The sequence below is a fragment of the Gracilinanus agilis genome, chromosome 3, assembly GCF_016433145.1.
Source record: "Gracilinanus agilis isolate LMUSP501 chromosome 3, AgileGrace, whole genome shotgun sequence".
Taxonomy (NCBI): Eukaryota; Metazoa; Chordata; class Mammalia; order Didelphimorphia; family Didelphidae; genus Gracilinanus; species Gracilinanus agilis.
The window spans coordinates 139,362,822-139,388,149 of record NC_058132.1 but is presented as its reverse complement, the minus strand read 5'-3'; the positions used below and the strand labels follow the sequence as shown (position 1 = coordinate 139,388,149).

General features: G+C 37.9%; 1 protein-coding gene across 1 annotated transcript in view; it reads right to left on the bottom strand.

Annotated features, from left to right (window-relative positions):
* FLT1 (fms related receptor tyrosine kinase 1) overlaps positions 1 to 15,230 on the bottom strand; it is a 205,990-nt gene extending 190,760 nt beyond the window's left edge. Inside the window, exon 1 of the mRNA XM_044668966.1 lies at positions 14,815 to 15,230. Coding sequence (XP_044524901.1) covers positions 14,815 to 14,878 — 64 coding nt within the window. The 5' untranslated portion in view covers positions 14,879 to 15,230. The remainder of the gene's footprint in view (positions 1 to 14,814) is intronic.
* Between the last annotated feature and the right edge of the window lie 10,098 nt (positions 15,231 to 25,328).

Sequence of the window (25,328 nt, the reverse complement as noted above, 5' to 3'; positions counted from 1 at the left end):
TCAAGTATATTTTAAAAAATAAATTTACCAATTTTTCTAGTGCAGTAATTCTAATCCCCATCCCTTTTTTTTTTTTTTTTATCATAAGAGAATCATTTGGCAGCTGGTCAAAACCTATGATTCCCTTATCAGAAGACCACTTTAAAAGCACAATATATGTATAGGATTACAAAGCAATCTAATTATATTCAAATAAAAAATGTAATATTTTTCCACTCAAGTTCATGGACCCCTTGAAATCTATCTAATCTATGGACCCTTTAGGCATAGTCCCATAGTCCCCAGGTTAAGAACCTTAACTCTAGTGCTCTTTCAATATTTAATTTACCATTAAATCAGTATGTAAGTTAGAGCAAGCTTAGTCAGAAAGAACATTGGAGCAGGAGCCAGAAGCCTCCTGATTCTACTTCTGGTTCTACCACTGCCAAGCTTCGTGACATTAGTCTGGTCCCTTAATCTGAGTGTTGATTTCCTTATCAGGAAAAATGGAGATGATAATAATTGTCCTGACTGTCAAAAACATTCATTTGTGTCTCCTCATTTGAATAGTGAATAGTTATTTATGTGAGAACTATATATATATATATATATATATATATATATATACTACTATGATATCTCTATAAAGAGAGAGATAATAAAATATGATATATATATATGTATATATATATATATATAGAGAGAGAGAGAGAGAGAGACAGAGACAGAGACAGAGACAGAGACAGAGACATAGTAGTCCAAGTGAAAGTTTGATTGCTTTATTATTAGATTTTAGGTTTCTAGATTACTTAGAATGACAAATTTTGATTCTATAAAGGAAACACTATCCGGTATTTTCTTGATATAATTTTGGGTTTTAACAGATATTAGAGTGTCGATGTTTTCTGGGCAAAGGTTATCCATCTCAAAGTCTTAACCTCGTGCAGCAAAGTGATCTTATAACATTAACTGTAAGGACAGGACTTGGTTAGGACCCTATCATTGTCCCAGTTGTCCCTTTCACAGTGCTCTCTGGGGCTATTCCTTTCTTTGGGAAAAGTGATAGCATGTTCCTGAAACTTCATGAATATGCTTTCTGTATTCCTCCTGGGTCCCCTTGGGAAGAAAAAAAAGAATGAAGAAAAGGGAAATATTTTATTAGTTCTTTCTTTCCCCAGGTGGCTAGACAGCCAGTATAACATGGTACTGGAAATCCAAAACCTGAATTCTATTTTTCCGAGATGGGATTATGTACTCTATTTCCTATTTTGTTAATCTGAAAACCTGAATTCTAATCTATGCTTGGTCCGTTGGCCAATCTTCTGATTCATTTAAAATTTCCTTGCCTTAGATTTTTTTTCAGTCTGATTCTTCCTGGGCTGTGATGCTTTATAGCAACTCAAAACAGTTTAAAAATTCTTGATGATGTTTAAAACATTACATCCTAAATACATAACAATATTGATTTATAGCACACATTAACATTACTGTCATTTAGATTCTGAAGAGAAGACTGAAGAAAAGTTTATCTTTGCCCTTCTTTTATATTTGAGTTCTCTGCTAATTTTCCAGCTAAAAGGTTTTTATGATCTATCCCTTGTAATGCTAAGATGAGACTTTATTTTTGTTTTCAGAAAAGAAGTCATATTGGAAAGATTTACTAGGTACCTGAGAATCATAAAGTTCTTGTTTTTCATTTTCTCTTTCCTCTATATTTATTTGTTTAATCTACCAAGAAGGGATCTTTCTGTAGTACTTGAGCCTATCCATTGGAGATGTCTTTAATATAGATACGAATGGAGGCAAATTAAGAAAGACCTTACTATCTTTGCCACAAATAACATATTCAAAGCCTCTGACCTTTGGGCTTTAGGTTGCCAACCCTCAGCAATAAAGCTATCCATCACAGGAAATCCTTTCCTGAATGCTATGTTTGCATACATTTTAAGGCTCATTGAACACTACTAGACCATTGTGTTTTCTATTGTCAGATTAAATTTTGTTGTAAATTTAACAGGCTGAAATGCAATTGATTTTTGCTGCACATACTTTGGAGGGTAATCCTCCTTAAACAGAGGAATATGCCTATTGACCAAACAGGTCTTCTCTGTACTGGATTCCTATGATTTTAATATGTTCTCAAGGCTCCTTTGGGTAGTAAATATTTTAATTGAGGCGCCTTTCTAAGATTTTACAAGCATTCTTCTGCTTATATCCATTGGAGGAATTATGTTTCCATCATAAAAGTTATTTTCTAGAGAAGTGATATGCTAAATTACTGTAGTCAGTATATCTTATCATATAGTGATAGTTCTTTCTTTTAAAAAGTCTGACCACTTGAAATTATTAATAGTCTGGAAATATGAGTGCTCTCAAACAATTAACCTATGCAATGCCTTTGGCCTGAACGTTTTACATTTTTTAAAACAACTTTAATTATTATATTTAGAAAAGAAGATTTTCAGAAATGACAAAACACTGTGTTTATTATTAGATTAAGAGCTGATCTGAAGTAGGGTCACTTAAGGAGCTAAGTGATACAATGGATAGAGTCCCTAGCCTAGAGTTAGAAAGACTGTCTTCCTGAGTTCAAATCTGACCTCAGATAATTTACTAGCCTTATGACCCTGGGCAAGTCACTTAACCCTGTTTGCCCCAGTTTCTGCAACTGTAAAATAAGCCAGAGAAGGAAATGGCAAACTACTCCACTGTCTTTGCCAAGAAAATCCCAAAACAGGTCATGAAGAGTTGGACATGACTGAAAATGACTAAATAATGAAAAAAAGTCACTTAAACATAACTTTGTAGAATTCTTGTCTCCTATTTACCTTTTTGGCCACTTACCCTTATACCCAATTGTTTTTGTTTTCTACTGTATTCCCCAATGGCTCACGATCCCTTTCCTTCACCTTTCACTTTGTCTTTCCTTTATCTCTCCAGAACTTTAGGTTTTCTTCTTCTTCTTCATCTATCTACTCATGATTTTAATTCCTTTATTCTCCTCACCATGCCTTCTTCAGCACATCTTTGCCTTTATCCCAGTTTGTTCTTTCCTTCTCATCTAATGAGCCCTCCTGCCTTTATGACATTTCTTTTCCTTTCATCTAGTCTTTAAAATAATAAGAAAAAAAACTCCATCAATTTTTCCTTCTACTAAAACTTTTTGGTTTATAGGCCACTTAAAAAGAGCAAAATAGGGGCAGCTGGGTAGCTCAGTGGATTGAGAGTCAGGCCTAGAGATGGGAGGTCCTAGGTTCAAATCCGACCTCAGACACTTCCCAGCTGTGTGACCCTGGGCAAGTCACTTGGCCCCCATTGCCCACCCTTACTACTCTTCCACCTAGCAGCCAATACACAGAAGTTAAGGGTTTAAAAATGTAAATTAAAAAAAAAAAGAGCAAAATACCTCCCCCCTCCCCACCCCAAGGCATCCTCCATACCACTTACTTTCAGTTCCCTCTGAAAAGGAAAAATCCAAAGCAAACAAAAAACCCAACTCTTCTCCTGGATGCCTGGTCCTATTTATTTTGTGCATTAGTGTAGCAATAGCATGGAAGATGAAGGTATGGAGGGAGAAGTGCGCCACTCAGATTTCTAGTGAAGAGTTGAACAAAAGAAGTCAAGAAATGGTACAAAAGCATATGATCAAATGAGTTTTCCTATAAGGAGACTGTTCCATCTGTCCTGGCTGCTTTTCCCCACTGTATGCTCCCACCCTCTTCAATCATCCTCTTCTAGCCAAGAAGAGAGTGGCTGGTTGTGAATGTCATCCAAACTCCAGTACCTTCTGATGAATCTAGGCCACCTTGAGGGCACTGTTTTAGGAGTAAGAATAAATAAATATGTCAGTCACTTTGATACAGTGCTTTAAGGTTGATGAAGCACTTCCCTCATCATTGTCCTTTGAGGTGGATAGTGCAAGTCAGTTATTATCATCATTTTGTGAGAATGGAAAAGTTGTGACTTGCCATAGCTACAAATAAATGTCAGACTCAAAACTAGTCATCAGTAATTCCTGTCACATTGACCTTAGTTTTTTGGTCTGGATGTGTGACTTAATCAAAATAGAGAATATAAAAGTTCCCTCGACCCATGCAAAGCCATAAACATTCTATAATTAGAGTGTCAGCTAAGTGCTTGTGGCACTCTATTGTCACAAATGCAGAGACAGAATTTGAACCCAGGTCTTCTTGGCTCCAAGGTCAACTCTCTAGGATTAAACATGTTGCACTGGCCGATGACTATTTTGCACATTTTGTTGCACTAGTTTTAAAATAAACGTTTTCATAGAGGCAATGCAAAATAGCAGAAAGAGGAGCAGATTTAGACTCAAAAGTGCCTGAGTTCAAATCCCAGCACTGCCACTGAGTGCCTGGGAGGATGTACTTCTCTTAGCATTAAGTGCCAAATCTGTAAAATAAGGAGGTTAGATTACATCCTGAAAGTTCCTTCCAGATCTAAATCCTATTATTCATAGGCTAACATTTTTCTCTGTACCTAGAATCAAGTTAACAATTCAGCAGAGAAGAGCCAGGATTGCCCAGAGTATAAAAGTGCCCAATGAGAACGTAAGTAAGAGAAGAGGACATATCCTGGGGTTGACTGCTGTTACCCAGGCTCCTCCTGGGCATCCCACCCTAAATTTCTAAATATTCTTATAAAGATATTCTAGGATCAAGGTGAGGCTGTGATAGCCCTACAAGGATCCCTGAGACCCCAGAGACCTTCCAAAATCTAAAGGCTCAGTACATTCTTCACTCCTCTTTTATAAGCAACCAGGGAAGTATAAATAGTGAGTAGTCTTGCCAAGCAATGTAGAAGATTTCTTTTTTTAAAATAACTGTCTAATGATATTTCTTCTAAATGCAACTGGTAATACCTCTATCAGATGATTTACCGACTTGGTAAGGGGAGGAAAGAGAGGGAAAATCTAAATGGCAAATGTCAGAAAAATTGTCAAAAATAGTTGTTACTTGTAATTGAAAAAAACTTATAAAAATCAAATGTAACTTAGTCATGTATCAATTCTTAGCCAACTTATATTAGCAGAATAAATTTCACATGAGACAACACATAGGATTACATCCAGATGACCTTCATATCAGAAACCTATACATGAGAAATTAACAAGAGCTAAATATATAAGCTCAATGGAAAATGTTAAAACATTAGTAATTTAAGAGTTATATGTTTGAATTGGCCATTTAGAAGGTCCCCTCCCCCAATAAAATTTGGTTCAACATTCTTTTTTTTTTTTTTTAATTTTTTTTTAGACCCTTAACTTCGGTGTATTGTCTCATAGGTGGAAGAGTGGTAAGGGTGGGCAATGGGGGTCAAGTGACTTGCCCAGGGTCACACAGCTGGGAAGTGTCTGAGGCTGGGTTTGAACCTAGGACCTCCTGTCTCTAGGCCTGACTCTCACTCCACTGAGCTACCCAGCTGCCCCCGTCAACATTCTTATTCTTATCAACATGAAATCACAGTAAAGAAGCACAGTATTCTATAATAATTTAATCAAAGCTATTTCTTGAGAGAAATCTCTCTCAGCAGGGTTAAACTAAAGGTACTAATTCACACTGTTAATCAAGCTATTGATTGATTTAATTCTCACCTGTAGATCAATTGAGATCAAAGAGAAGATACATACTTAAAAAAACTGAAAACAAACAAAAAAAAACCCTTTCATCTTGAGTTCTGGAAGTTCATTCCTAGAATCATTTGTTATGTGGATATAGATTGAGTGAACTTCAGACTAGCCTCCAAAAAATATGCCTCTTACATACTGTCAGCTGTATTAATCATATCCTGAAGTTTTCATAGATTTTTTTAAATGCCCTTATGTGACAGATATTTTACACAGGACTTTTTCTCATTTAAAGATTTAGGGATATATAAGAGACAATTAGGTACCCAAAGTAATTTTCTGATTCAATCAAGTTGTTCATTAGGACTTAAAAACTTAGATCAGAGCTGATGCAAACATCAAATCCTCACATATTTTTCCTAATTGTTAACTAAATTAAAATTCCCAATGGACAATCTATTAAACTGTAAAAGTTTCCAAAGAATTACAAAAGACAAAAATGTGATCCAGCATGGGCCTTTAGTTGGGAGAGTTAGCCACAACTCGCAAGTAGAAAGCAATAAAACTCACCATAGATAGCCATACTTGTTTATTTGTTATGCTCTCAAATATATCTTTCCCTTTTCATATGTTCATGAACAGTTAAAATTCCTCTGTCAATTTTGAAAAAAGGAAATAGCCACAAAAATTAAAGAGCAGTAATAGCTGTAATTCTACATAATCTCCTTCATGCCGGTGACCCGTCTAACAATACAACCAAGAAAATTGTATTCTCTAGATGCTTCCTAGAAACATGGGTTAAAACTACTTTACAGGGAACATAATATATATCTTCCATGTATTCTAATAAATGTAACCATGTCTTGGGCTTGAAAAGTAGTCTACTGCAAATGGCAGAAAAAGTAGGGGAAGTAAAATACATATTTAGCCTTCTCTGGCTCACATGTAATGAAAGAAGATTTTGAGGTAAGAGCAGTCCCATGTGAAGCCCCATGATCATTAAGCAAATTTTTCTTTTTGATGATGGTGAGAATAATGCTGATATCTGCTGTAATCCATGATAAAATGAAATGAAAGCCTATTGCTATCCTAGAATGAAAAGGAATGCCATGTTCAAGTGCAGTTACCTTGCTTCCACTCAAAATAAAAATTCTAGTTTTGCCTAAAGTAGGGGTTCTGAATCATTTTCATGTAGAAGATCCCTTCAACAGTAAGGTGAAGCTTATGGATGCCTTCTCAGAAAAATATTTTAAAATGTCTAACAAAGGATTATAAGAGAAACCAATTACATTCAAATATAGTTATCAACTTATTCACATATGTAAATATACCAATGTGTACATCTGTGTTCATATATTATATACACACCTGTGTTTTAGATAATAGATAAACATAAATGCATACACATATGTATATATACACGTGTGTGTGTGTGTGTGTGTGTGTGTGTGTATACATGCTCACACACAGTCAATGGGCTGGGTTAAGAACCTTTAGCAAAGTTCCTCCTTAGTGAAGAGCACTCCTTTGTTCCACTTTCCTTCCCAGCTTTTCAAAACCTCTTCATGCATTCTGTTATCTCTCTCTCATTCAAGATTTTCTTGATACACATTTCCTCCCTTTTTCTTCCTTGAGGAGGTATTTTAGTAATCTGCTGATTCACACAATTACCACCTGCATTCAGGGTCGGAAAAGTCTCAAGATCCTCCTTCAGCTGCCACTGGCCCATTAAGGAGCAGCTGCACAGAACTATGGATCCTTTGGGGCTCCTCAGATCTGAAAGCTCCTTAAAGGAGAGGAAACAGGAATCTGCAAAGGAACCTGGTGGAAGGAAGCCTGAGTTATTTCAAAAGCCCATACTGGTTGAACTCTCTGCTTAGGAGAATCACTGTTAAGAGTTTGCCTCACATTGTCTTTCTCACCCTATTAAGGCACCTTAATTATTCCCGAGGCAAATTATGTGAGAGATGACCAAAGGGCTTGCATCTGGAAGGTGCCTACCAGATGATCTAGCCTAATACTATCATCTTTTAAAAGTGATTAATATCTTTTGTTTTAATATCATCTACATTTCCCAATATATCCCTCTTAACCTAACCCTTTCAGAGAGATCGCCCTTATAATATACAATAACACCGAAATATTCAAATGGATCTCTGATCACTTCAATTCAGGAGTTCCCGCCAACAATGCATACTGCAAACTATCCATGCCTGCCCATCCTGTTCAGCTTTCATCCAGGTGCTCCTAAAGTTCTCTACAGAGTATCTTCTCTATTATGTCTACTCCAGGCAGCATCTTGAAAGTCCCCAGTAGAGCCATTCCTCATTCATAAATGAAAGTTCATCTTCTCTTCTGTCATAGAATTCATTGATAATATCCATTATTTTTGTTCTTCAGAATTCCTCTTTGGCTTTATGTTGCAACCTGTTCACTCCTACTCTCTGCCTTTCCATTGCCCTTGTGTGATGCTCATCTTGAAGTCTTGCTGCCTTGAAGGAACATCAACAAAATGTTGATAATAAAAAGATAGGCATTTGCTGTTATGGAAACTTTGTTAGGAGTCAAAGTGCAATCCATAATGAAGAATAAGAAAAGAAATACAGTTCGAGAAAATGGATGAAAATAATAACTGTATGACATTCTATGCCATGTTCCATACCCCTAGTGCTCTTCCGCAGAGTCAAGGGGGAAATGCGGTCTCATTTTTTTCCATTGGAGTCAAGCGTGGTCATTACAATTTTACTGCACTCGTTTTTATTGTGTTTTTTTTTTTTTACAAATTTCCTATCATTTTATAGATTAGGTTAAGGGTTTTGTTTGTTTCTTTGTTTCTGGCAAAGTCACCCGTGGAATAAAATGCAAAGCTTGGAATTCGAATTCAGGTCTTTCGAATCCAAATCTTTGGTCTTCCTACTAAGTCATTCTACCTCTTGGATTTAGTAGATTATTAATTACTATTAGCCTCCAATTTTTAGGATTTTGTGATGGTCATTCTCCTACCTGCTAAACTGATTTACCAGAGACAGGGACAGTGCCTACCATGTGCAGCAGTGCACTTCCTCAATTCAGCCTTAGGAAATAATAAGATTCAATGGCTTTCCTCATTCTTTTCTAGTAGCAAAGTACCAGAGATGTAGTAAAGAAAAGCTAGCACATCTCTACCTTCTTTTGGAATTTACTCCTTTTCACCTTTTCCTTTTTTTCTTCCTTAGAAAGGCTAAAAGAATATATTTCGGTTCCCTCTCAATAAGTTTCCAAAGAGGAGCTTCCAGATCAGATAGCTCATGGCATAAATGTGGAGAAAGGAGCTGGCCACCCTTTCAGCATTAGGTTCCTACAGTCAGGATTGGGGAAATAGGAATGTTTTATGATCTATGGCTGTCTACTCATGAGATCAGTTGGGCATAAGGTGCCTAAGGCAGAGGCATCCTATTATTATTCATAAGAAACTTTTTCACTGTGACTATTATCTTACATACTGATTTCTTTTAGAAATGTGGGTTGTCATTTTCTTGAGTAAATTTCATTAGAATAGTAAATGTCTGATCATCTGCTGGAATCTGGAAGTAGTTGGTCTTTGTAAAAATAAGGTATTCTAAGGTTATTTCCTAATGGTACCACCTTGGACAAGTCACAGCCTGCTGTGCATCAATTTTTCAGCTCTAAAGTGAGGCAGGTGGGCATCTAAGATTCTTTCCTTTCAAGTTTTAGGATTCCATGATTATGCTTTCTTTGCATGTTTAGCATTCTCTTAGGAAGAAGACAACTATTCTCCAAAACTTTGGCTGGCAAAAATCCTTCATTGAAATTACCTGTTTTAATGGTAGTAGCAGCAACTAAGGCATCAAAAACTACTCTTAATGGAGGGTTCACCTTAGGTCTGGTCCTTAGAGATTAGGGACTGTAGTTTTTTCAGGGACAATCAAAGCATTATCTTATGGCAACCACAGCTATTCAAAAAGATCATATGTTTAGAATTAGAAGAGATCTTGAAGATCATTCAGCCAAAACCCCTTAAATCTACTCCAATTTTACACATCAGGAAATGGAGGCGTAGAGAGATTAAATGAGAAGATAGCAAACCGAGGATTTGAACCTAGGTCTTCTGTCTCCAATTCCAGATTCCAGTTCTTTCCTTTATACTTTTGCTCTAAATAATGTTTGTCTCCCAACTAGGCTTTTCCATGGGCTAAGTAACTATGACTTAAGAATTCTTACTATTTTAGACAGACTTCTTTTTCCTGAAAGAAAATGCCCAGGTCTATGAGATAACCTTAGCATCCACTGTGGCAACAGAGGAGTTGGCTCTGTGAGAAGAAATGGCCTTTGGGTTGTCAGATTTCCTAAGGCCAGTGGGAAAGCCCCAGGCAGTCTTGCTGTATCCCCTCTTCCTGCTCCCAGTTGTGATGCAGGAAATCTAACCCACTATCTCTAGCAGACTCAATGGAACCATTTCCTTAATGAAACCCCACTGCAGTCCCACAAGCTGAGCCAGAGTCCTTCCTTTCAAGTCCTTCCTCAATTACCCCTATCCCTCTTATTTCCTTTCACTCTCTCAGCCTGGCATAAAATCCAGTAATTTAATCATCAGCAGCTTGCAGTTTCCAAGCCACCCAAGAGTGTGAGCAGTGAACAATTGTTCTGGAAAGCAGCAGGCATGATATGTTGTCTTTCTCACACAGCCTTCCCCCAAACATTGTAACCACTGAATAGATTGTTCTCTTCTTTGAAGTATTTAAGCCATACTCAGTGTATTAAAAAAAATATACAAAAGTCATGAATCTTCTTTTTTTTTTTCTAAATTGAAATTAAAAATCAGGTCGAATCTCAGTTGATCTTCTAAAGTGAAAAATACAGTGAAAAATATCAATCTTAATTAGTATCCAAACACCATTAGCATTTTTATTAATATTGCTAAATGACAATTTGAAGCCCATGAGTAAGAGTCATTTTCTATCCATCCCTAACCTTGCCTGATGTACGTTCAAAGCTAATGTTAAAAAATAAGCGTATTAGTTACTTTGTCATATTCTATATTAAGTTTTAGGATTCAGATTTTACACATTTAGACATAAAATATGCCAAAATAAGTACAGTCAAAAATGGATAACACTGATAATTAGATAGCAGTGGTTTAGCATACTTTTCCTTGTCGGCATTGATTTTCTCTTTTCTTAGTCCACTTAAAAAGCATTTTTCCAACATGTCATTTTCAACACGTATAATAGTGTCCCCAAAGTAAATGAAGTCATGTCTTGACAGTTTCCTTACTACTCTGAAGTAGAACAAAGCACTCTCTTTTTAAAAATAAGATAAGCCATACAATGCGGGCTAAACTTGGCATTAGAGGTTCAGTATCCCGTCTCCCTTGAACTGAAACTCTAACTAGAAAGTTATTTTGAGATCAAATTTGTGAACTTTCAAGATATTCCACCCCTGCTTACTCTCCCAAGTTGAAACATATACATTTTCAGTGACTGGTGACAGTTAAGGGCACCAAACAATATCATCATGGGCCATGGAAACGCAAATTCTGCTAGTTTAAAAAAAAAAAAAGCAAAATATAACCATTACTGATAGCAGGGGAAAATCCATTACATCCACCAACAGCACGACTCTTATAAAATATATTCTTTCCAAGAGTCAATTTACTGCTCACAGAGATAGTCTACTACTGAAAAGCACAGTTCATTAATTACTATTTACTGAGGAAACCCAGAGCATTCTCAACAGTTCATTCCTTAGATAAGATATTCTTTTAAAAATCTAACATACTCGTCAACACAATTCTTTGGCTATAGTATACATGTGTCTATGTATCTATGTATTCCAGACCTTTGAGATATATGTGTATATGTGTGTGTGTGTGTGTGTGTGTGTGTGTGTGTGTGTGTGTATGAGAGAGAGAGAGAGAGCGTGCAATAAAGCCTGTACTTAAGAAAATGCTACTTTTCTATAAATTAGAGGAGAAACAACTACTATTATTCATATTGTAACTTATAACGATAAACTGTTTTTAGGCAGTTTCACATGATGATAATTTGTACCCATACCACCATTAATGGGTAACAAAAGTGAAGCACAGAATAGGATCTGCCCACATTCTCTAAGTGACAAGGCAGCATAAGCAGGATTTATAGATTAATGATATCATAGACACAAATCTCTCAAATATAAACCTCAAATGTGCAACACATAAGAAGAGGGCATTTAAATACACTTCCCATGGCTTTCCTTTTGGGGGCTGATATTGTAACACAGATTGATTAAAGCACAAATCAACTAGAAGAGAGATGCCTTTATGGAACACCTGTAAAGAATGTAGATTACAAGATACTGAATGGCTTTAATCTGCTGTGTGTTCAACTCAGATTGTAACTATCTCTCTCTTTTTTAAAATTAGCATTAGTATAGAACAGCAAGCAAAAGATAGATAACATTTAAAAAAAGAGCAAAAATGACGCCTACCTTAAAATTTAGCTAAGCAAAAATGACTACAACCCTAAAATTTGATTCTCTTTCCAATCTGGAAATCACGGTCCATTTTAAATTAGCATTTAGTTTACTTGAATATTTCTAGTGTCAGCTAAATACATACAGCCTTAAATCTATAAATTGCTCAAGGACTTTTTTTTCTCCTTAAAAATGACAAAAGATTAACTTTAAAATATGAATCAAATATTTCCATTTTTAGTTTCCAGGTGTAACACCTGAAATAAAAGGAAAAAATGCCATCAAAAAAGTCTTATTTATGTAGAAGGTTGCCATATGTTAGGGTTTTAGAGGTTTCTAATCTCAGAATCTTTTTTGTTGTTTAAAAGGGTGTTAGAAAAAGATAATGAGAAATCAAGATTGATTTTTACTCCATCAAGTAGAAAGCCAACTAGAGAAAATTTGGAGTCTGCCTGGATATAGTGCTATACTAGGTATGATGATCAGAGATTAGACAGGAAAAGTTTTAATAAATAAAAAATAACTTGTAGTCCTTCATTAAGGTACCATTTTTATTCCAAATTCTTCTCTCTGTATATATTTTGTTTAAAGACACGAAGGAATCAGTATTTCTGGCCACCTAAAGTAAAATTGGTGAAATTTAAATGGAGATGCTGTCCAAAAATCTATAAAAATCAATTTCTTCTAATTGATTAATGAGAGCTACTAGAATTTGGTGTCCATTGTACATTAAAAAAAATGTTGCTAGGAGCAGAAAACAGATTGTTCAATTGACCACAGTTATTTTCAGAATTTTCCCAACTTTTATGGCACTGTAAGACCTTAAAAACCACTCCTGGCTCTGATTTTAATAGTTTAGCCAGTTTAATTGGAATATTACTTGTTACTCAGAACTGACAATCCAATTGGTTTTTCCACTGAGAATATTCAACCTTCTAGCTGAGTTTAAGGTTAAAGAGCATTTCCCTCTCTATACTGTTATACTGACATCCCTCCTTATGAAGATTCATATGGACTTTTTACCATTTCTTTCTGCTATGCAAAGGAGTCTCTTAGAGGCAGGCTCTTTACCTTCCCCAGGAAGCTAGAAGAATCCTTTCACCCTTCAGATGCGGGGGTAGGGGGGGGAAGAGAAAATAAAGCACAAATGCCAAAAACCTGTTCTAATCTTTCTTGAGTGCCTGGTACTTTGCAATCATTGCATTAACTCTCCTTTACAATCTTGGCCCTCAAATTTGCCAGGCCACCTGATTTCTTTAATCTCCTAGAAAGACTGATTTTGAAGAAGCATTTGATCTCAAAGATAAACTTGTCCACCTCATTTCTAAGAAGGTATCTATTCATTTATTCAATTCTATTTATTCCTTCCACCAAGCCACTAATATCCTACTTGTGCTTCTCTTACCTAAAAAGATATTATGAGAAGTAGCCTTAGGATTCTTTGAAGGTTTGCGGGCAGACTACAAGTGCTCACACTCCATCTAAGCTGGAGAGGATTTGAGTACAGATGGGAACAGACTGTCCTTGGAGGACCAGCCTACTTAAGTTTGGAGAATCAGTAGCTTGGCCACCAAGTGATCATTTTATTTTTCCTTTGGCCACCGCAACTTCTGTATACAATGTGCTAAAGTATTGCTGGGTCGCATTCTACATTGGTATAGGGAGTTGCCTACATCAGTGAAATTGAGGATCTCTGAGATATTAAAGCAAGTATGCATAGCCTAGTTCAGTGGAAATCTAAGAGGTAGAGGTTCTGATACTGACGATTAACTAAGTTTTCAAGGGATTTTTCGTTTCTGACAAGGAGGAAAATTGAACCGCTTTCTTTAACTGCAATTTAGAAAGAACCGGCCAGTCCGCCTGAGCCAAGATAACGGACTGAGGTCTCCAAGCAATGGAGTCTATCTCCAAAGGTATCCTGGCTCACCCAGACTCACCCGCTGTTCACGCATGACAAGACCAAGAGTTTCGGTAAAAATTCCTGGGATCAGTCAGACTCTGGTAACAGACACTACGGAGACCTTTTGCCTTATTTGATATCAGCCTAAGTCTGGGGTCTTAAGAAAATCTGGATACTCTGGAAAAATCATTTGGCTGTCCTTCAATGATACAACGCTGGCAAACTGCAGAGTTGAGTTTCTACCCTTACTTCCTTCAACTTGTCCAGAACTTTATGTTGTCCCAACTTCCAACTCAATCTAATAGGTCAGAGAGGATTTGTGGATTAGCTCGACTGGGTCCAGAGAGCCAGTAACTCGGTATGTATGTGCAGCCTCAAACCCAAGTCTGGAGTGAGCTCGCTATCTCTAGTTTGGAAGCCACCGCACGCCTCTCCCAGCTGAGAAAAGCCAGGTGAAGAACGGAGGACTGCGGAGAAGGGATTCTGGAGCCTGCAGCGGTGGGAGACAAGCCACTGAGGTTGTGTACTCAGTTTTTTGAGCTAACCACCCCTGATTCAAGACTTGTACCAACTCCCAGCTCCATAGACAACTAGAAGCGAGACCATAGCGCAAGTTCAGCAGTTTCGAGTCGGACAATGCGTCCTCTGCGTCACTGCCCTGCCTGCCTGCCTGCCTGCCTGCTCACAGCCTCTTCGTCTTCCACACCTGCCGCCCCAGTCTATCCCAGCAACCTTACCTTCCGGTCTTCTCTTGGAAGCCGGTTGGAACCCCATTCCTTTTCCTCATTTCAGTTCCTCTCCCTCGATCTTGGCGTGCCCTCCCTTCTCCATCCTCCAGTCCCTCCGCAGCTACTGGCTTTGGCACACCAGACGGCGGCCGGCCAAGAGCTCTTACCTGTGAGAAGCAGACAGCCCAACAGGACGGAGAGCGCGGCTCCGGTGACCATCCAGCCACACATGGTAAGGGACGCAGCGAGGTGGGTAGTTGTCTGTTCCTTCCTATCCCAGAGGCGCCAATAAATAAAGCCGGATGGGTCCCCTAGCGCCCCGGCTCAACTCCGCCAGTGCCCTAGGTTCCTGGTCCCCAACGTTTCACTGTCGCGCTAGGCAGCGTGGCTGCTCGGGCCCAGGAAAAGCGCAACCATCCAATCTTTAAATCCCCAAACTCGCGCCTGCCTCCAGTCGCTGGTTTGTCTGAGTGTCCCGGGAGCCCGCTGCGTCTGTCTCCCGGACGCGTGCTGCTCTCCGCTGCCACTGCCTCCGCCGCAGCCTTTGCTGCTGCTGCTGCTGTCTCCGCCGCCGCCAAGGAGAAAAAGAGGGAGTGTCCGCAGGGTGTGCTCCTTTTAGCCTCCTGCGGACATCAATTCGGAGCCGAGCAGCGGGCGGGGGCGATTTATAACCTTTCCCCCATCCTCCGATCTCCCTCCTCCCTTGGGCACCTCCTTCCCGTGACGTCAAGGGGTCCCCCACCCCCTTTTATCCGCCTCCAGGACACCCCCCACCCACCCCCTTCTTCCTCTTGGGACCTGCAGCGACGCACCCACTTCCCGGCCTTTCTGCTGCTAGCTGGGGTCCAGGAGAGGAAAGCAGGCTAGAGGACGGGAGAGGAGGGCAAAAGGAGGAGGGTTGGGCAGTCTGTGGCTGCACTCCCAACACTCATCCAGACTATGGAGCCAGCAAACAGGTCTTTCCTTCCCCCGCCCTCCATGCCCACCTCATCCGGTCCGGTTCAGTCCAGTCCCACCCCGACCATGAGATTTCATACAGCTTCCCTCTACCCCCGGCTTACTAGGAACCTTGACAGAAGTTGCAAAGAGGAGACGGCAAAGATGAAGCCAGATTCAAACTTCTTGGTTTCCTCGGACCCCTTTCCTCTTTCTTCTTTACCTCCTCTTCCCCCTTCCTGTGTTCGGAAAATCCGAACTGCCCTATTACCAGCCTTCAGCTTCCCAGCAGTGACTACTAAACGCCTTCCACCTTCCTTCATGAGTCTACCCTCATTAAGCTTGGGTGTCCTTGGCACACTTTAATCGAAACAATTGGTCTTCTTTTCACTCTCACCCTTCCCCTTCCAATCTTTTCTACTCCAACTAAATTAAGGTTATTATGAAGTATCGTCTGCTATTGCACGGTGAAATGCTCTAGTAGGCATGGAACCCAGAGCAAGAACTGCCTGTCAGTGGTTTGGCTGGGATCCGACAACTTTTTAGGAAAAGACCTACCAGCTATATTGCAGCGAAGGGGGCAGCCTCTTTGCGAGCGGGCTCTGTCCAAGAATATAGTGATAACATCTGGGTCTCCTTGAGACCTAAAAGAAGTACTGAACTCAGCCACATTACTTTAAAAAAAAACACCCCAAAATGCCACAATCACTGGAAAAAGTTAAGGGCTGTCTGCAGTAGACTCCTGTGAGAGCTGTGGTTTGATCTTTATCAAATGCCTTGATAAAGGACAGTTTCTCCTTGCTCCTCCCTCCAAGATGAGTTCCTTTGTTATTCCTATAACTAAATTCTGTTGGAATTCATGGGTCAAATTAAGTTAAGGCACTTGATCACTGGCAATGACACCAATTCCAAAATGCTCCCAAATTATGCATCTGTTATCCCCCGTTTGGGGAAAGAAAGCATTTTGAAACTTGTATCTCCAAACCTTATGGAAATACTTTTCAGGTTAAAAAAAAAAAGCCTCATTAGAGTTTTCTAGATAAGGACTATGATAAATGGGAATATAATGGTTCTAATAAAACAGCAAACCAGCCTCCTGAACACAGCTGGGTTGCTAGTACAAAATCGCTGAGGCAAAATCAATGATAAAAAGTCACCTGAATGGATGATAAAGGAACAGGACTTAGAAATTATCATCATGTGTCATTAAAATCTACATTAGAAAAAACTATGCTCCTACACAGAGCTCACCATTTTCTTGTGGGACAGAGGGAAAGGAGAGGAGAGGAAGTCAGAGACTGCCTTCATTCTGGCTGATTTTTCATTTCTTTCCACTCAGTACAGCTCTCTTCAGTACTTTCCTTTCCTTTCCTCTACTTTTGTCTCCTCAAAATCTGTCTCCTGGTCATTTCTCCTTAAGTATATTTTGTAAATACATGTATGTGTCTCACAACTCGTAAATAATTTATTACACATTTGTAATATCATTTTACTGTTAAACCAACACAGAGAAAACACTCTAATCTTCTGCCAAAAATAAATCTTCTTTTAGGTTATTTGGAAAGCCAAAAGAAGTGTTTGCCAGTTGGATTAACTATCAGATTTGATAAAGTGATCTAAGACATATCAGTAAAAATACTCCCTTTTGGAAACCTTTACATAGGGGTTTAAATGTGCAAAAGAACAGGTTCAGATCCTTGGCAGGGCCCAGACATCCAAATCATCCTGTTGCTATATATCTATAGAAAGTTCACAGTTGTATGTATATTTGAAAAGCCCATAGCGTCAGAGCTTGAAGAGGCCTTAGAGATCACCTACTCCAATTTTCGTATTTTTTACAGATGCTGAAATTGCTACATGGAGAAGTTAAATGGCTTAGCCAGGTTAACCAGGGAATTAAGTAACAGAGCCAGGACTCGAACCAAAATCCTTTGATTCTACATGCTTTCACACACACACACACACACACACACACACACACACACACACACACAAACACACACACCCCACCATTACACCAAATGCAGTTTTTAAATTACAAACAGTACAATTTATCAATCTCAAGTCACTTGGGTAAATGACAATATTCTCATATGAACTTAAAATGGTAATAGCTACTATAAAATTCTGTTAGTGGTTTCATTTATAAAGTATTACTAGCACCTTTCTCATACTTGAATGATCTGAGATACAACTTAGTCATGTAGTCTAACTCACTCTGTCAACATGAATTCTGGAAGCCTCAAGTTTGCCCATTTCCCTTGAGAACTTGCCTTTCAGGGAAGTCCCAAAGTGACTTTGTCTTAGACTGAACAAGGGATCTCCAAGAGTCCATTAAGTATCCCGAATAGGAGTAATAGAAATGCTCAAATGCTCAATCATCCTTTTAGTCTAAGAAGTTTCCCCCATTGTGTCAGAGATCCATTCCCAAGAAGACCAACACCTGTGCAGGAACCATCTTTTTTGTATCCACTGTAGTAGACCACTTTCTGATACCCCAGCCTCTGGCTACAGCCTCTTTCCCAAGTCTTTTTACAACCTGTCAGTATACGTTTGATATGTTTAATTCCCCAAAAGGTATATAAGATCCCGATGTTCTGTTATTCTTTGGAGAATCATCTAGCTTCTAGCATGATGATCCTCTCAGAGACACTGTTCCCAGAGCCCCCAGGGTTCGACTCTGTGTGGTATTTAGTTCTTGGCTCTTATTATAGGACCTATATCTTTCCTAATTAAAGATTTGGTTTTGCTCACTACTTTAGTAGTTCTGTGTTTTTCTAAGTTGACATCTCCTTTAACAAATGAGGAAACCAAAGCTGGGAAAGAACAGTTGATTCTCCCAAGGTTGCACAGGTAATTAGTGGCAAGAGCTGGGATTGGAACCCAGGTCCTCTGGTAACAAATCCAGTTAATTTTTCACTTGTTTATGCTGCCTTCTTGTGGACTTGAACGAGAAAAAGTTATAGTACATACCAATCCTCATCTAAATTAAATCGGATAGCTTTCTCACATATAGTATCTATGGGAAAAATCAAATTAAACATTCGACTATATGTAAGAACTACTGAAATTTACTTACTTATTGCCAATATATAAATGGATAGTTTGTTGTCTGCTTGTAGTTAGCAAATCCAAATACATTTTTCTTGTTAACCATAAAAAAATTCTCTCTTCTAGCTTCCATTTGGAAATTCATGATTGCTAACATTAATAGCATAAAAACTCAGGATTGGTTTTGTGACAAGATTACCAGATTACATTAAGGAGCTGAAATAAATTCAGGGTCAAATATTGTTATTATTGAATCATTCAATTCAATATTTAATAAGCACCCACTGTATGTAAAGTATTGTATTATAACGGGTTTGGTTCCCTATTCATTAAACAAACTTAAAGGAAGTCAATAAAATCAATGTGTGTATGGGGAGTGTAGAAAATTAGAATAGGTTTGTGTTTTGTTTCGTTTTTTTTTGATGTCCTAAAGGAGGAGATGGAATCAAGGAGAGGTAGTCTTAGCAATGGGGAGGACAACATCATTCTCTGAATGGGATTGGGGGAGGCAGGATAGGAGAAGACTGAGTTGTTTTGAGATGAAGAGGAGAGATGGGGGAGTTCATGTACAATGTTCTCAATCTTCTCAGATAATCTGGGAGGTCAATCTGCTGAGACAGAAGGGCTTGGGGATAGAGTTTGAGGGTTTGAGGAAAGAAGAACAGCTCAAAGTGACTTTAGAACAGTCACTGGGGGAGGAAATGAGTGATAGCTGGTCAACAAGAGATAAATAAAAGGATTTCCATGAGTGCCCAGTTGAGGTTAGATTATGTAAATATGTAGTAATCAGGTCAAGATTCCTGCCATAGCCCATATTTATGCTTAGCCTAGTAAACAAAAGCTGGTTGTAGCATCAAATACTTCAGATAATTTCCCTTTCAAATCAATACAACTCACAATGGGAGAATTTAATTCAGTAATAATAGTTCTAGCAAACATTTTGCCTCACCTTTTAAGAGTTCTGATTATTTCTAGAGAAAAAAGTGTTCAAAATTTCAGTCTGAATCAAACATGAGGCATTGTGAGAAAGTCATTACCACCCAAGAACTGTTTTCCCAGTGTTTTTAACCCTTTTGGGATTCATTAACCCCTTAGGCAGGCTGGTGAAGCATATATACCTTTGGGAGAATAATATTTTAAATGCATGGAATAAAATTTCACAAGATTATAAAGAAATATAAGTATATTGAAATAAAATTATCAAAATTAATATATATATATTTCATAGATCGCAGTTAAGGATACCTGTTTTTAGTCCTTCTCTAGTGGAATAGTAGGAAGAGACTAAGCTAAGTTATTGCTGGAAAAATGTACAGTGTTTTTTAACAACCCTAAGTTACTTATTTCTATTAAAAAAGTATATATAATACTTCTCCTAGAACTATTATAAATCATAATATGCCATGATCTAGAAACAATCTAAATTACAAATAAACCTCCTAAAAAAGTAATGAAAAGTTATGTGATGGATGCAAGCATACTGGAGTGGAAAAGATTTTTTAAAAATCCCCATCTTTTAAGTTAGGAAGATGAATGGAGAAAATCATTAATTTAAATATCTGCTAGGATTCTAAATTGATGAAGACTATATAATTTTTAGAGTCAGAAGAGACTTTCAAAATTATTTAGTCATAGGATTATGATATTATGTAATTTTAGTACTAAAAGTAATCTTTTACATATTTTAGTCATTATATCATGGAATTTTGGAGTCTCAAATGACTTTAGGGATCATCCAATCCAGCTTTTTCATTTTACAGATGAAGTTACTGAGGTCTAGAAAAGTAAATTTATTTGCCCCCAGATAAAGAGCCAGGATACTGAACTAAATTCATTTAAAGGATGAGAATAATAGAGTGCCTGGTGCATAGTGGATATTTGTTTTATAAGATCAGTGACATCAGCGTTGGAGTTAGGGTAGGAAGGCTGATCAGACCAGCAAAAAATGGTCCATTAAAACATTTAGATAGGTATTAAGTGATCATACATGTATAACCCAGTGGAGTTGCTTGTCAGCTTTGGGAGGGGAGGGAGAGAACATGAATCATGTAACCATGGGAAAATATTTTAAAATAAATATTTTAAAAATTAGAGTAGAAGTGGCTCAGGATTTGCACAGGTCACACTTGCTTTGTGCTTCTAAAATTCTTCTTTGCTCAGAGAGTAGAGCACCTTCTTTGATTCAGGAACACTATGCTGGACAGTGTTGTGCCAGCATTTCCCATGTCTCACAGTCAATACTAAAATTCTTCAGAGATACCTTGAGAGTATCCTTATGCTGCTTTTTCTGACCACCAATGTGAACATTACTTTTTCTTGCTGGGCAATCCTCAGGTTTTTCTTGAGACAATTCAAGTAGAAGAGGTTCAGTTTTCTGGCACGGTGCCAATGGACTCCAGGTTTCATTGGCATACAACATTGTAGTCAGCATGACTTATCTAAAGACCTTCAATTCCAAAGGCAGCCTGATGCTTCTTCTCTTCTGTATTTTCTTTCAGAGCCTCCCAAATGCTGAGTTAGCTCTGGCAATATGTGCATCAACTTCATCACCTATGTGGACATCCCTAAAAGTGTACTGTGAATTTATAAGTGATATTTATCCACAGCATTCAAAAGTTCTCCATTTGCTGTGACCAGTGGTTCCACTTATGGATGGTGTGGTGCTGGCTGGTGGAGAACCTCTGTTTTCTTGTGTTGATTTTCAGGCCAAAATTAGCATACACTGCAGAAAATCAATTCATATTCATGCAAACAGAAAGTCACCACTTAACAAATATTTTTTGACTGACTCTAATCTAGCTGGATTTCAATGATTTATTTTATTATATTCCATATAATATCAAGCTTGAGAAATCTTGTGGCATTTAAGGACCTTTACAATTTGGCCCCAACCTACTTTTATTAACTTTCTTTCTCATTTTTTACCATCACAAACTATACTCCAGTCAGTCTGGTCTACTTATAAACCCCCAAATGTATGTAGTTTATTCCTACCTTCATATAAATCTCTTCTCTACCCTCACCTAGTCTGCCTTCCCCACTTAGAATTACAAAACTAGAATAGAACTAGAGTGGATTTAAGGGACCTTGGAATGCTGCCCAGCCCCTTAATTTAATAGGTGAAGAAGAGAAATGAATTAACTTGCCCATGGTCATACAGCTAGGTAGTGAATCTGATAACCTAGGCAGTGAACTTTGGCTGAGAACCTGGTTCTCTGACTCTTAGGACCAGTATACTTTTCACTACACCATTCTTCTACTCATGATGGATGAATTTCACTATCCTAGACATTTGAAAGCCTCATTAGTGACAGTCGGAGTGTTGTGTCCAGCTTTGTTCTCCACATTTTAAAGAGATATGGAATAATTGGAGAGAGTCCAAAGAAAAGGACTAAAATGATTAAAGAGGTGAAAAATGGATTCTCTGGGGGGGAAAAAAGAGTTGAGATAATTAGCTTAAAGAAAACAAGCTGGACTCTGTCAGGAAGAGTATTAGATATGAAACAGAAAGTATGTATACTCTTATACTTATATAAAATAATAATGTATTCACACTTAGAAAACCAGGTTCATTTATGGTCAACAATCTTAACAAAAACCTAGAAATGTAGATAAGATCCAGGGAAGAGAAACAAAATAAGCAAGGGATTGAAGCAACTTCCAAATAATGAAAAATGATAAAAAGATAAATACTCTAGTCTAGACAAAAAAGTTAGGGAAAAACTATGATCTAAATCTATATGATCTAACAGGTTCTGTCTCTGTCTCTCTGTGTCTCTGTCTGTCTCTGTCTCTTTCTCTGTCTCTGTCTCTATCTCTCTCAGACTTTTAGACACAGACGTTAAAAGGTAATAGTTATAATAGATTTTGGTTGTTTTTTTTTTAATCACCAGAACCTATGGCCACTGCTAGGGGTTGTGAGGCCTCTGTTGGTTCACACAATGTTTCTTTCCCCTTTACATAGAATGAAATTATATTGGAATGACTATCAGAAGTAGACTTGAAGGATGATGCCCCCAAAATGGCATCCTGAGGGGATTACATGGGAGAATGTTGCAAAACTCTGAGAATAACAAGCCTTGATATGGTTGTAATCCTGCTGGCACAGACTCTAATCCTGCATATACTGAACCCCCCTCCCCCAATCTGGGTAATTATCAGTTTTACCATTTGTCTTGATGTTTATGAACCATCTACATGTAGACCTATACAAGTACACATGCCTCAGTTCTTTTTTGGCACCCATTGCCTGAGTTTCTGCCTACCTTTCCTACTATCTTCTTCTTATTGCCCCAAGTCAAAAGGAGTGTGTGTGTGTGTGTGTGTGTGTGTGTGTGTGTGTGTGTGTGTGTTTGTGTGAGTCTGTCAGGTGCTTTCTCAGAAGCTAACAATAGTTCTAATAGTTCCCAAGAGCTTGGGTTGGGGGGAATCGTCCCAGTTACTTGTACTCTAAGGATATTGCCTATGGCAAACAAAAAGGTAATTATGTTCTATACAACACTACCTAAGTTTGTGTTAGTTGTAAAGTTAACCATGCACACTTACATATATACATACCATCATACATATATAAATATACATATATATGTGCATACATATGTATATAGATATGCCTGGCATATAGTAGGTTCTTTAATTTAAAGTAATTGTTGGTTGCTTGATGAATAAGTTTGAAACATTTAAGTAAATTTGTGGATGATCAATCCATAATAGATGAGTACAAGAAATTGGGAATTTGGAGGGGCATATCCTTAATTTCTTGAGTTCAAAATGACAGAATACAGCTCTCTATATGCATACCAATTTCTTTAACAATTTATTCCTGAAGGATATCCCTTTGGCACACTTCCAAATACTTTCCTACAAATTGATAATAATCACTGCTCTTGGGATCTGGTTAACTAGTTATGAACCTACCAAACTATAAAGAGTAATAATACTTTTGGAAGAAGAGTAGTAGAGATTCCTGGAAATTCACAGAAGACCAAATGCAAGGAAGAAAGCAATAGATGGCTTTAGAAGTAGAAGGCATAGATTCTGGTTAACATGCAAAGTAACTAGACATCCTAGTGCAAGAATTGACCTGAGATATATTTTAGGTTTAGTGGGATGGGATTTGGCTCTAAAAAAGTATATCTTATTTAAAAGGAAAGGAATACGCAAAAGGATTTAACTAGTGGGAGTAGAAGGATGGAGAGGGACAGCACTGTGCTTCAGAAGATATGTTCAGCAATCCAGAAACCAAAGGGGGAAAGTATAGTGGAAAGCAATTGGGTAATAGCCAGTTGAAGCATAAAAATAAGTGATATTGTCATCAAAATCTTCTACAGAACACCAAAATAAGAGAAAATAAATGAAGAAACAGATCACGTGGGGAAGTTCAATTATCTAGACATCTGTTGCAGCTGTCACTCTGCCAAAAAGCAGAGCAGGTAATATAACTTTGGCTGGGCTTCAAAAGGTGGGGGAAATGACAAGGGGAAATTATATTCTGGACCTAATTCCCACCAACAAAGAGTAATTGGTTGCTGAAGTAGAAATGGTTGGAGTATTTGGAAAATCATTGCTCCACCTTTGAATTTCTGATAGAGAGAAAAAAATCTGGGCATAGCCTGGCATGCACTCTAGATTTGGGGAATGCAGATTTCAGAGGATTCAGGGAAAGATTGGAATAGGATCCCATGGATTAAAATACTGCAGGGAAAAAAAATCAGTCCAGGAGGGATCAGAAGAATGAGATTCTGATGACCCAAAGTAGAAAAATTCTGACATGGAAGAAAAGTTAAAGGGTTCAGTGTGGCTGCAGAAAGAATTAACTCATCAACCAACTTAGATTTCTAAAAGACATATTAAATATGGAAGTGATTCCAATTAATGGAGGAAAAACCCTTTCATTTTGTCATAATAATAGTGCTAAAGAATGCAAATGCTCAGAATGAGCTATCACTAGCAAATAATTCTGAGGATACCAAAAAGGTTTTTAAAAGCTATATGACAAAAGGAATAGGGGATTATTCAGTGTAGATGCAATGAAGAAAGCTGAAAGAGAACTACTCAACACATGCTTTGCTCTTTTTTCTGTTTGGATTGAAAAGGTCAGAGAACAAAAATGGTTATTAGGGAAGTAATAACCCCAAGCAAGTTGAGAAATTCTGAGAGTCCTTGATGAATTAAAATCACCAAGCCCAGGTCTCAGGGACTCTTTTTATTTTTTAACACAGAAGCTAAGTATGTAATAAATACTAACTGCTTGCTGAATTGAATTCAAGGGAAAGAATTGGGAAATGCGATTGTTAAACAACTCTAGTCACTGTTTGGATCTCCAAGTCTAACTGCACCAAATTATCTTCAAGGGATCCTCTTCCAACAGGAATCTGTGAGGCCAAGTTCTTTTGTATTAACTCCACTTAGGTCCAAGCTGGTGGAGGGCTCTATTTATTCTATCCTGTTCCATTTGCTTTCTTTTCAACATTTTTATCAGTGACTTGGGTGATGTCTGTCATATTTTCAAATGAAATGAGCTGAGAGGCCTAGATAGATAAAAGTTTGGAGGATAGAGTCAGGATTCAAAAAGCTCTCAAGACACAAGAATAATAGGCCAAAGTCAATGAGGTAAAATTTAATACAGATTAATGTGAAATTATATTTGGGATTGAAAAAGGATCCAGCCTGGATAGGTGAAAGAATTTAAGGG